This window comes from Oryx dammah, unplaced genomic scaffold (assembly GCF_014754425.2).
Source record: "Oryx dammah isolate SB20612 unplaced genomic scaffold, SCBI_Odam_1.1 HiC_scaffold_10, whole genome shotgun sequence".
Classification (NCBI taxonomy): Eukaryota; Metazoa; Chordata; class Mammalia; order Artiodactyla; family Bovidae; genus Oryx; species Oryx dammah.
Window position 1 is genome coordinate 51,153,327 of NW_024070194.1, and position 13,789 is coordinate 51,167,115.

At 38.3% G+C, this 13,789-nt stretch overlaps 1 protein-coding gene across 1 annotated transcript in view; it reads right to left on the bottom strand.

Moving 5' to 3' along the window:
• Nucleotides 1–3,698: 3,698 nt before the first annotated feature.
• TMEM236 (transmembrane protein 236) overlaps nucleotides 3,699–13,789 on the bottom strand; it is a 41,023-nt gene continuing 30,932 nt past the window's right edge. The window contains exon 4 of the mRNA XM_040248088.1: nucleotides 3,699–6,947. Coding sequence (XP_040104022.1) covers nucleotides 6,367–6,947 — 581 coding nt within the window. The 3' untranslated portion in view covers nucleotides 3,699–6,366. The remainder of the gene's footprint in view (nucleotides 6,948–13,789) is intronic.

Sequence of the window (13,789 nt, forward strand, 5' to 3'; positions counted from 1 at the left end):
CTCTTGAGAAACCTATATGCAGGTCAGGAAGCAACAGTTAGAACTGGACATGGAACAACAGACTGGTTCCAAATAGGAAAAGGAGTACATCAAGGCTGTATATTGTCACCCTGCTTATTTAACTTCTATGCAGAGTACATCATGAGAAACACTGGGCTGGGAGAAACACAAGCTGGAATCAAGATTGCTGGGAGAAATATCAATAACCTCAGATATGCAGATGACATCACCCTTATGGCAGAAAGTGAAGAGGAACTAAAAAGCCTCTTGATGAAAATGAAAGTGGAGAGTGAAAAAGTTGGCTTAAAGCTCAACAAACAGAAAACGAAGATCATGGCAACTGGTCCCATCACTTCATGGGAAATAGATAGGGAAACAGTGGAAACAGTGTCAGATTTTATTTTGGGGGGGGCTCCAAAATCACTGCAGACAGTGACTGCAGCCATGAAATTAAAAGATGCTTACTCCTTGGAAGAAAAGTTACGATCAACCTAGATAGCATATTCAAAAGCAGAGACATTACTTTGCCAACAAAGTTATGGCTAGTCAAGGCTATGGTTTTTCCAGTGGTCATGTATGGATGTGAGAGTTGGACTGTGAAGAAGGCTGAGTGCCGAAGAATTGATGCTTTTGAACTGTGGTGTTGGAGAAGACTCTTGAGAATCCCTTGGACTGCAAGAAGATCCAACCAGTCCATTCTGAAGGAGATAACCCTGGGATTTCTTTGGAAGGAATGATGCTAAAGCTGAAACTCCAGTACTTTGGCCACCTCATGCGAAGAGTTGACTCATTGGAAAAGACTCTGATGCTGGGAGGGATTGGGGGCAGGAGGAGAAGGGGACAACAGAGGATGAGATGGCTGGATGGCATCACTGACTCGACGGACATGAGTCTGAGTGAACCCCGGAGTCGGTGATGGACAGGGAGGCCTGGCGTGCTGCAATTCATGGGGTCACAAAGAGTCGGACATGACTGAGCGACTGAACTGAACTGAATGTTTATATTAATAATGTTATAATATAATTAATATATTTATAATAAATTAATTTTAAAAGCTTGTTTGATCAATTTAATATTTGAAAAAAAGCTAAGAATAAGGCAAAAAAATGTATTTTTATGATCTGTAAATGACCCAGATTTTACAGATGGAAGTCAAGACACAAAAATAGTGGGTATCTTCTTCAAATATGCAATATTACGTATAATTGTAAGCAATTTAAAAGGTGGTTTTTTAAGTTATGTACTAAAATAGTCTGGAAAATCTATTTTCTAAGGAACCTACATCTTTAAGAAGAAGAATAATGAAATGCATTGTAGAGAAAGAAGACTTTTCTAAAAAATATCCATTAATATTCCAATTTCAAAGCAAGAGAAATTATGAGATTTTTATTGATAATTAGTTAGTCCAGTCACTCAGTTGTGTCCGACTCTTTGCGACTCCATGAACTGCAGCACGCCAGGCCTCCCTGTCCATCACCAACTCCTGGAGTTTACCCAAACTTATGTCCACCAAGTCGGTGACGCCATCCAGCCATCTCACCCTCTGACATCCCCTTCTCCTCCTGCCCCCAATCCCTCCCAGCATCAGAGTCTTTTCCAATGAGTCAACTCTTCGCATGAGGTAGCCAAAGTATTGGAGTTTCAGCTTTAGCATCATTCCTTCCAAAGAACACCCAGGGCTGATCTCCTTTAGAATGGACTGGTTGGATCTTCTTGCAGTCCAAGGGACTCTCAGCAGTTCAGTCGCTCAGTCATGTTTGACTCTTTGCGACCCCATGAATCACAGCACGCCAGGCCTCCCTGTCCATCACCAACTCCCAGAGTTCACTCATATTCACGTCCATTGAGTCGGTGATGCCATCCAGCCATCTCATCCTCTGTCATCCCCTTTTCCTCCTGCCCCCAATCCCTCCCAGCATCAGAGTCTTTTCTAATGATTTAATTATTCGCATGAGGTGGCCAAAGTACTGGAGTTTCAGCTTTAGCATCATTCCTTCCAAAGAACACCCAGGGTTGATCTCCTTTAGAATGGACTGGTTGGATCTCCTTGCAGTCCAAGGGACTCTCAAGAGTCTTCTCCAACACCACAGTTCAAAAGCATCAATTCTTCGGCGCTCAGCTTTCTTCACAGTCCAACTCTCACATAGGCACATCCTAAAAATTAAGATTTGTGTATGTATAAATGCCAGTTTACAAGCAAATATTACTTTGGAAAATATCATTCCCAAAACATATTTTTAGTTTGATGTATTTAAGACTTTTTTTTTTTTTTTTTGCTTTCGAATTATTATGCTGGAGAAGACTCTTGAGACTCCCTTGGACAGCAAGGAGATCAAACCAGTCAATCCTAAAGGAAATCAACCTTGAATATTCACTGAAGGATTGATGCTGAAGTTCCAATACTTTGGCCACCTGAGGTAAAGAGACAACTCAGTGGAAAAGACACGGATGCTGGGAAAGACTGAAGACAAAAGGAGGAGGGGGCAGCAGAGGATGAGATGTTTATCACCAACTCAATGGATATGAATTTGAGCAAATTCCAGGACATAATGGAGTATTGAGGAGTCTGGCATTTTGCAGTACATGGGGTCTCAAAGAGTTGAACATGACTTAGTGACTAAACAACAACATTACTACTTCTTTAGGAAGACATTTTTTTGTTTGAGCAATTTTAGGTTTACAATAAAATTGAGCGGAAATTACAAAGACTTCCCATCTCCTCCCCTGTTCCCACACATGCATTGGTTTTGGTTTTATTGGTTTTCCTCTATTGATTTTGTTTCAATTTCATTGATTTCTGCTGTAATTCTTATTGTTTCTTTTCTTCCCCTTATTGGCATTTGATTGCTCTTCTTTTTCTAGCTTCCCAAGGTGGAAACTTATTTTACTATAAATTTCCCTCTAAATACTGCTTATGCTTGTACATTTGTACAACTCCATACATTTGGATAAGGTTTGTTTTCATTTTTATTTACTCCAAAATATATTTTAATTTCTGGTGAGATTTCTTCTTTGACCCATGTGTTATTTAGAAATGTGCTGTTAATCTCCACGTAATTGGGAATTTTTCTATTACCTGTTATTGATTTCTAATTTAATTCCTTTACGAAAAAAGACTTTATATTGTTTCTTCTTTTAAATTTGTTGAAGTGTGTGTTATGCCCCAGAATGTGGCTTATCTTGCTAAATGTTTCTTGTGAGCTTGAGAAGCATGTGTATTCTGCTGTTGTCAGATGAAATAGACCATAGAAGTCAATTATATCCAATTAATTGATTAGTGTCATTGAATTCAACTCTGTCTTTACTGATTTTCTATCTGCTGGAACTGTCCATTTCCGAGAGATGGGTGTTGAAGTTTCCAACTATGATAGAGGCTTCATCTATTTTTTTCTGCAGTTCTATCAATTTTTGCCTTATGTGGCTCTGTCATTAGGCACATACACACTATGGATTATGTCTCCTGAAAGAATTGACTCCTTTATTATTATGTAATAATCTCTTTCCTAATCCTTGAAAAATTTTCCTTACTTTGAAGTCTGGTCTGTCTGAAGTTAATGTAAGTGCTGCTTTCTTTTGTTTAGTGTTAGCATGGTATATTTTTCTCCATCCATTTTCTTTTATCTATATGTAATGTTCATAACTTTTTATAAGGACACAAAAGCTACATGGGTCTTAATAAAAAAAAACATTAGAAACAATGAGAATTGAAATGTAATTTTAATAGCTTAACTTTAATCACAGAGTGTATAACAACCAATGTTTTATTAGCATAATTTGCTGCAATGTCTGTTAAATACCATAGACAAACTTTATAAACATGCACATACCCTTAAAACTATTAAATTAAATTAGATACTCTGTAATTTTCCTCCTACATGGAGTGTTTTGTACATGCCTTCATTATTTATACAGTGTTGTGACTCTCCAAAATATCAGGCACATTCATGTTCAAATATTAGGTGCAAAATGCATTCTAAACTCCAATAAGTAATATTTCCCAAATTATCTGAGCATTGTTTACTCTATACATTCCAATACAAAGATAAATATAAATGTACATAAAATATTTTCATATTTAGGAATATTACAATGAACTACATAGTTATATATTTTTCTTAATAAAAAATTATCAGGTATAAATTGAAAGTAATTATTTGTGTGATAATCTTGTTTTAGAGTTACAAGGATTATAAATTTCTGTGGGATTGACAGAGAAGACAAGATGCATTGTTAAACAAGATATTCTCAGGCCTTTCTTTAAGGATTTAAAGATTAATGAGGAACTCAGAAAGGTAAACACACAATGAAAGTCTTTAAAAAGTGCTATAGTTAGGGTTCTATAAGAACTCATAAGAGGACACTTTTTTGAATTAATACCTATATCACGTTTAAGTCTTTTAAAATTTTAACCTTTTCCAAAAAACATTTATTTATTTGGCTCTGCTAGGTCTTTAGTTGCAGCATGCAGGATCTAGCTCCCTGACTGGGGATCAAATCTAGTAGCCTGCACTTAGGAGCATGGAGTCTTAGCCACAGGACCACCAGGGAAGTCCGCTTACATCAGCTTTAATCTCTATCTTCAGTAGATTACTCACTTCTAAACATAATACTATTTGATGAAAAATTATAGTCTGAGGTAACCTGAAGATTTCATATATTATTTTTCACAAGTGTATGGTTTAAATTATTATTCCCAGAGGGTAAGCAAAGACACAGAAAAGAAAAAATAGGAAAATTAAAACAATGCATTAAGCTACCCGTTTCTCTGCAGGGATTTGCTCCAATTAAAAGTCTTAGCATTTATCAGTTATTATAGTTAGCCAGACAATACAATGAGAACATTTCCTATCTAGTTAATCCTCTCAGACCTATAAAGTACTATTTAACCTTATTTGTAGCTCAAACAGTAAAGAATCTGCCTGCAGTGCAGGAGACATGGGTTCGATTCCTGTGTTGAGAAAATCTCCTGGAGAAGGGAATGGCAATCCACTCCAGTATTCTTGCCTGGAGAATCCCACGGAAAGAGAAGCCTGGTGGACTACAGTGCATGGGATCGCAAAGTCACACACGATTGAGCAACTAACACTACTAACCCTATTAAAGTACTAGTAATATACTCACTTTTGGATGTTTGCCCCAAGTCATAAAACCAGAAGTTAAGCTTTTAGCAATTGTGAATAGACCTTATCTTACGGTATAAGGAAAAACCATAAAGCCTGGGGGAGAGTGAGACTGGAGGATTTGGTGGAGAGTTGGAGTGACAGTAAATTCAGTTATTCATTCTTTAAGATATTTGTTACCGCAGATCACTGAAGAGACTGCCTGCATAAAACATTACTCTGCACATGTAAGACTCTCAGAAATCTCTATAGCATTGGAAAATTTATATAGAGTGGAGAGCCCCTGCTATGCATATCTGAGGGTATCCCAACATATGAAATCAAATCACATAATTCCATATTTAATTATTTAATGTCAAGATAACTATTATATATTATCACATAAGACACTAATGCACTTGCTGTTATATTTGTAAGTTGAACTTCTAACTTTAAACAGGGCTTGCACCTTGCTTTCATGATGGTATCAAATTCCACAAATAAATATTCTTTTACTTTGAAATTTCCCTCTTCAATTAATGGCTTCCTGTTATAAAAGTTTATCTAGATCTTACCTTAACTTCATTACATTAAATTGAGTCAAATGTCTGTGAAATTAAATTGTTTTCTCTGCTGAAATCAATTACATAAAAATCTCTTGCCACAGTGGAATAAAGAACATAATTACATGTCTGAAGGAGACTCTAAAACAATTCAATTTAAAAAAAAATACATGAATTATCCATGGGTGTGCATGCATCCCCCATCCTGAACCCCCCTTCCACCTCCCTCCCCATCCCATCCCTCAGGGTCAATTTGTTAAAAGTATTGATAGAATCTAAACTTATTTAATAATAACAGGCTTATTTCCTAAAATTAATTTTAACTAATTCTTGTAATGCCCTTTCTGTCAACAATAAAAAAATCTCATTCTTGGACTTAGTAGGAAGACATTTTCTCATTTTTTAAGATGCCTTACTGAAGGGTACTTTTAGAAAAAATGCAGAATACATAACAAAATTAACTACTGACATTTTCTACAAATCTAGGGGAACCAGCTTAGAAGACTACAACTTTGCTTACATTTAGCACCATTTGCATACATTTAAAAAATTGACATGTTATAGTTTTTAAAACTAGTTTTTTCTCTAGCATCTATTTCTTCATTTCTTTCTAGAGTGCAAAGTAACATATGCCTGCCCCCCAAAAAGATCACAAATGTATGCATGTGCATAAAAAAGAGGTTTGACTATAGGACATTTTCTCTTTAAAAAGACCTCTCAAAGGTAGAGAACATCCTGAATCTGGTTAAGAAATTGAAGTAAACATAAGACAGAGTCACCAGCACATTTTTAAAAAGACCCAATACGGGTGTGATTGTTCCCAGGACAATGATTAAACTCAGTCTAACAAAGATAAAAGGTAGATCTTGGAGAAGGATGACAAGGGAATTCAGAAGCGGGTTCCGGGGAGTGAATATCATTCGAAGAAGAGAAATGTAACTGAAGATGTAGACCACGTACAGCCAGCCTGACTTGTACACCCTGGGGTGTCCGGCCACCCGCACCATTTCTATGGTGTCAGCCCACAGTAGAAAGCTCCCGAGGAAGATCTCTGCACGCACGTCCTGTTGGGACAGCGTTCTCAGGATTCCCCATTCAAAGGTGGGCTCCTGGGGTCCCTCCAGCTCAGGAGAGGAGCTCCCTGTGGCGCCTCCTAGTGGCCGCGACAAGTGGGTCCTGCTGGCTGGCTGTGGGCGAGTCGGGTTTTCTTCATTTTGCTTCGCTTCACATGTCACAGTTCTTATTTGTTGCAAATTGGTCGTATGGATGTGCCTGTCTTCGTTACCTGCAACAAATTGATTTATTTAAATTTTAAATTTTTATTAAAATGTAACTTTTCATTCAATTTTATTTAAACTTACAAGGATTTCCCTGGTGATCCAGTGGCTAAGATTCCATGTTCTGAATGCAGGGGTCTTGGGTTTGATCCCTGGCCAGGGAACTAGACCCACAGGCTGAAACCAAAAGGTCAGGCACAGCTGCAAGGAAGATGGAAGGGCCCACATGCTGCGACCCAATAAATAAGTGACTATGTGTATTACTGGCTCAGTTGTGTCTAACTCTTTGTGACCCCATGGGGTGTAGCCCACCAGGCTCCTCCATCCATGGGATTTTCCAGGTATGAATACTGCAGTGGGTTGCCATTTCCTTCTCCAATAAACAAATAAAAGAATAAATATTATAAAATAAATAAATGAATATTACCTTATTTATATTTGTTGCAGTCAAATAAATAAATATTTTTAGAAATAAATTTAAATTTTAAATGCTTTATTTAAATTTTAAAATTTTATTTCAAATTTAACTTTTCCTTCAATTTGTTTAAAATTTAAATATAAACATTTTATTTAAATTTCAAATTTTATTTAAACATAAAATTCTTAATTTTTTATTTAAAGTGAAATATTTAAATTTTTATTAAAATTTAAAATTTTATTTAAACTTGAAAATGAAATACAAGTGATCTCTTATTTGAGGTCTGTGTCACACATGGAACTTCAAGATAGCAATTGATAGCACAATGCCAAAAACTGTAGAGGCAGAGAATGCTCTTTGTGTCTTTGTATTTCCAGAGGTATGGCTCCTAAGCCATTCTTACCATTTCAAAATAACACCCATTACTGACTACTGAGCTAAGTAAGCACTTTCACATATTGACTCATTTAATCCTCAGAAAAAAATTGAGAAACAGGGATTACTATCCCAGTTGATAAATATGGAAACTGGAGTCTAAGAGATAAAATGACACCTGAATTCAAATACACAGTTAGGAATGAACGGAGCTGGAATTCACACCCAGACTTGTTTGGCCCCAATTGACAATTTCTTAACTTTATCACTTTCTAGAGGCAATGCATCAAGTGCTAATTATAAACCATACACATATCATAAAATCAAATGAATCAGAAGTTCAATGGTTCAGTCTTGTCACTTTATAAGAAGCCTACAGGAATGACTACAACCCAGATCTCCAGGTTTAGAGTTTGGTGCTAAGAGAGTCTTTTTTTGAGCATGAGAGAGTCTTAGTGAAGGGTAACATTCTGAATCTAAGATTTTTAAGCTGTTCTTTCCCCCGAAATTTTTGAACTAGTCAGCGTGATTGTTTAGACAAGTATCTCATTTGTGACCACGAAGCTGTGGCTGATCATCTGAATGAGTAGGGTGTTCCTTGTCAGCATCACAAGAGTAAGTGTGTGTGTGCATGTGTGTGTGTGAGAGAGAGAAAGTGAATGTGTGTGTCTCTCCATACACACATGGGTATTAAGATTGTGATTATGAAGGAATCTCAGATCTCAGAACTTACTGTTGATGATTATGAAAGAAAAAGAACATTATTTTCCAAACATTTAACCACTCAGGCACCAATTTCACTGCTAAGAATTTCTCAGCTCTTGACACAGTTTACTCAGCCAACAACATGCTGAGCTGTCACATTCCTTGATAAGATAAAATTTAAAGGGAGTCATTAGACAAAATAACTCTAAAGGTTAAAGACACAAAGGCAATAAAATTTGTTGAAATGTACTGAGCAGAAGTGAAAACATTTTAAAACAAATAAGTTATTATGATTAATGACTAACAAAGGGCTTGATGACTATAAGTAGGAGTTATTTAAAAAACAAACTTCAGTTTTCTTTCTATACAATTATTTTAAAACTGTAAGTGTGAATTGAGTACATTTATTAATTAAAAAATAAATTCTTCATGAGATATTATTTCCTTCTGGTATGAATTATTCATAAGTGTTAGGACTCATGACCCTTAGAAACCTCCTTATCAAACTTAAGCTGTCACAGTAGCATGAGGAAGAATCATTTTTTTATTAGAATATAGTTGACTTACAATGTTATGTTAGTTTCAGGTGCATATAGCAAAGTGATTCAGATATATATACATATATGGTGATTGAGCTACCCTGCGTCCAAGGTCAGGGGCGGCGGCTGAGAGGAGGTACCCTACATCCAAGATAAGGAGCAGTGGCTGCGCTTTGCTGGAGCAACTGTGAAGAGATACCCCACGTCCAAGGTAAAAGAAACCCAAGTAACACAGTAGGCGCTGAGAGAGGCCATCAGAGGGCAGACAGACTGAAACCACAATCACAGACAACTAGCCAATCTGATCACGCGGACCACAGCTTGTCTAACTCAATGAAATTAGGCCATGTCGTGTGGGGCCACACAAGACAGACGGATCATGGTGGAGAGGTCTGACAGAATGTGGTCCACTAGAGAAGGGAATAGCAAACCACTTCAGTATTCTTGCCTTGAGAACACCATGAACACTATGAAAAGACAAAAAGATAGGACACTGAAAGATGAACTCCCCAGCTCAGTAGGTGCCCAATATGCTACTGGAGATCAGTGGAGAAATGACTCCAGAAAGAATGAAGGGATGGAGCCAAAGCAAAAACAACACCCAGTTGTGGATATGACTGGTGATAGAAGCAAGGTCCGATGCTGTAAAGAGCAATATTGCATAGGAACCTGAAATTTTAGGTCCATGAATCAAGGCAAATTGGAAGTGGTCAAACAGGAGATGGCAAGAGTGAACCTCAACATTCCAGGAATCAGTGAACTAAGATGGACCGGAATGGGTGAATTTAACTCAGATGACCATTATATCTACTACTGTAGATAAGGATCACTTAGAAGAAATGGAGTAGCCATCATAGTCAACAAAAGAGTCCAAAATGCAGTACTTGGATGCAATCTCAAAAATGACAGAATGCTCTGTTTGTTTCTAAGGCAAACCATTCAATATCACGGCAATCCAAGTCTATGCACTGACCGGTAATGGTGAAGAAGCTGAAGATGAATGGTTCTGTGAAGACCTACAAGATCTTTTAGAACTAACACCCCAAAAAGATGTCCTTTTCATTATAGGGGACTGGAATGCAAAAGTAGGAAGTCAAGAAACACCTGGAGTAACAGGCAAATTTGGCCTTGGGGTATGGAATGAAGCAGGGCAAAGACTAATAGAGTTTTGCCAAGAAAATGCACTGGTCATAGCAAACACCCTCTTCCCACAACACAAGAGAAGACTCTACACATGGACATCACCAGATGGTCAACACTGAAATCAGACTGATTATATTCTTTGCAGCCAAAGATGGAGAAGCTCTATACAGTCAGCAAAAACAAGACCGGGAGCTGACTATGGCTCAGATGACAAACTCCTTATTGCCAAATTCAGACTTAAATTCAAGAAAGGGGGGGAACCACTAGACCATTCAGGTATGACCTAAATCAAATTCCTTATGATTATACAGTGGAAGTGAGAAATAGATTTAAGGGACTAGATCGGATAGAGTGCCTGATGAACTATGGACAGAGGTTCATGACATTGTACAGGAGACAGGGATCAAGACCATCCTAAGAAAAAGAAATGCAAAAAGGCAAAATGGCTGTCTGAGGAGGCCTTACAAATAGCTAAGAAAAGAAGAGAAGTAAAAAGCAAAGAGAAAAGGAAAGATATACCCATTTGAATGCAGAGTTCCAAAGAATAGCAAGGAGAGGTAAGAAAGCATTCCTCAGCAATCAATGCAAAGAAATAGAGGAAAACAATAGAATGGGAAAGACTAGAGATCTCTTCAAGAAAATTAGAGATACCAAGGGAACATTTCATGCAAAGATGGGCTCAATAAAGGACAGAAATGGTATGGACATAACAGAAGCAGAAGATATTAGGAAGAAGTGGCAAGAATACACAGAAGAAATGTACAAAAAAGATCTTCACGACCCAGATAATCACAATGGTGTGATCTCTCACCTAGAGCCAGACATCCTGGAATGTAAAGTCAACTGACCCTTATGAAGCATCACTATGAACAAAGCTAGTGGAGGTGATGGAATTCCAGTTGCTGCTGCTGCTGCTGCTGCTAAGTCACTTCAGTCGTGTCCAACTCTGTGCGACCCCATAGACGGCAGCCCACCAGGCTCCTCTGTCCCTGGGATTCTCCAGGCAAGAGTACTGGAGTGGGTTGCCATTTCCTTTTCCAATGCATGAAAGTGAAAAGTCAAAGTGAAGTCGCTCAGTCGTGTCTGACTCTTAGCGACCTCATGGACTGCAGCCTACCAGGCTCCTCCATCCATGGGATTTGAATTCCAGTTGAGCTATTTCAAATCCTGAAAGATGATGCTTTGAAAGTGCTGCACTCAATATGCCAGCAAATTTGGAAAACTCAGCAGTGGCCACAGGACTGGAAAAGGTCAGTTTTCATTCCAATCCCAAAGAAAGGCAATGCCAAAGATTGTTCAAACTACCACACAATTGCACTCATCTCACACACTAAGGAGATAATGCTCAAAATTCTTCAAGCCAGTCTTCAGCAATATGTGAACCGTGAACTTCCTGATGTTCAAGCTGGTTTTAGAAAAGGCAGAGGAACCAGAGATCAAATTGCCAACATCCACTGGATCATGGAAAAAGCAAGAGAGTTCCATAAAAACATCTATTTCCGCTTTATTGACTATGCCAAAGCTTTTGACTGTGTGGATCACAATACACTGTGGAAAATTCTGAAAGAAATGGGGATACCAGACCACCTGACCTGCCTCTTGAGAAATCTGTATGCAGGTCAGGAAGCAACAGTTAGAACTGGACATGGAACAACAGACTGGTTCCAAATTGAGAAGGGAGTACATCAAGGCTGTATATTGTCACCCTGCTTATTTAACTTATATGCAGAGTACATCATGAGAAACGTTGGACTGGAAGAAGCACAAGCTGGAATCAAGATTGCCAGGAGAAATATAATGATAACCTCAGATATGCAGATGACACCACCCTTATGGCAGATAGTGAAGAGGAACTAAAAAGCCTCTTGATGAAAGTGAAAGAGGACAGTGAAAAGTTGGCTTAAAGCTCAACATTCAGAAAACGAAGATCATGTCATCCGGTCCCATCACTGCATGTCAAATAGATGGGGAAACAGTGGAAACAGTGGGTGACTTTATTTTGGGGGGCTCCAAAATCACTGCAGATGGTGATTGCAGCCATGAAATTAAAAGACACTTACTCCTTGGTAGGAAAGTTATGACCATCCTAGACAGCATATTAAAAAGTAGAGACATTACTTTGTCACCAAAGTCCATCTAGTCAAGGCTATGGTCCGGTAGTCATTTATAGATGTGAGAGTTGGACTATAAAGAAAGCTGAGCACTGAAGAATTGATGCTTTGAACTGTGGTGTTGGAGAAGACTCTTGAGAGTCCCTTGGACTCAATGAGATTCAACAAGTCCATCTTAAAGGAGATCAGTCCTGGGTGTTCATTGGAAGGACTGATGTTGAAGCTGAAACTCCAATACTTTGGCCACCTGATGTGAAGAGGTGACTCATCTGAAAAGACCCTGATGCTGGGAAAGATTGAGGGCAGGAGGAGCGGGGGATGACAGAGGATGAGATGGTTGGATGGCGTCACCGACTCAATGGATGTGAGTTTGGGTAAACTCCGGGAGTTGGTGGTGGACAGGGAGGCCTGGAATGCTGCAGTTCATGGGTTCACAAAGAGTCAGACACGACTGAGCAACTGAACTGAACTGAACTGATGGTGATTGACTGAGTGCCTCATTCGTGTCTGACTCTTGTGATGCCATGGACTATGGTCTGCCAGGCTCCTCTTTTTCAGATTCTTCCCATATAAGTTATTACCAAATACTGAGTAGAGTTCCCTGTGCTGTTACAGTAGGCCCTTTTTAGTTATCTATTATATATATAGTAGTATGTACATGTAAATCGCAATTTCCTAATTTATCCCTTCCTTCTATGTTTCCCCTTTGGTAACCATAAGTCTGATTTCGAAATCTGTGAGTCTGTTTCTGTTCTGTAATAAGTTCATTTCTGTCATTTAAAAAATAATTTTATTTAATTATTTTTGGCCGTGCTGGGCCTTCGTTGCTGCACAGGCTGTCCTCTAGTTGCAGCAGGCAGGGGCTACTCTCTAGTTGTGGTGAGCGGGCTTCTCACTGCAGTGGCTTCTCTTGTTGCAGAGCACAGGCTCTAGGGTTTGCAGGCTTCAGTAGTGGGCTCAACAGTTGCAGCTCCTGGACTCTAGAGCACAGGTTTGATAGTTGTGATGCATGGGCTTAGTTGCTCTGTGGCATGTGGAACCTTTCCAGACGAGGGATTGATCCCATGTCTCCTGAATTGGCAGGCAGATTCTTTACCACTGAGCCACCAGGGAAGCCCTGTGTCATGTTTTAAAATTAGATTTCACATATAAGTGAGACCATATGACAATAGAATACTACTCAGCCATAAAAAAAAAAAAGAAACAATGACATTTGCAGCAACATGAGTGAACCTAGAGATTATCATATTTAATGAAGTCGGACAAAGTAAGGAATCATTTTGATAAATTACACTCGAGAGAGAAAAATACACTTATTTTTCTAACTTCTCTTTTTTGCAAGTTATTATTTTAATAATATTAAAATCATCTTTTAAAACTCAGATGCTTACTTACATCAGTTGTATCTCTTATTTTACCAAAAAAAAAAAAAAAAAAACTAATGTAGAAAATAGAGGGTGTGTTGTGTCTTAGAGTACACTCCTTCACCTCTCTTAGTAGATAAAAGTGTTCAAGTGAAAACTCAAATTCCTTTGTCAGTATGAAGAACACAGCATACA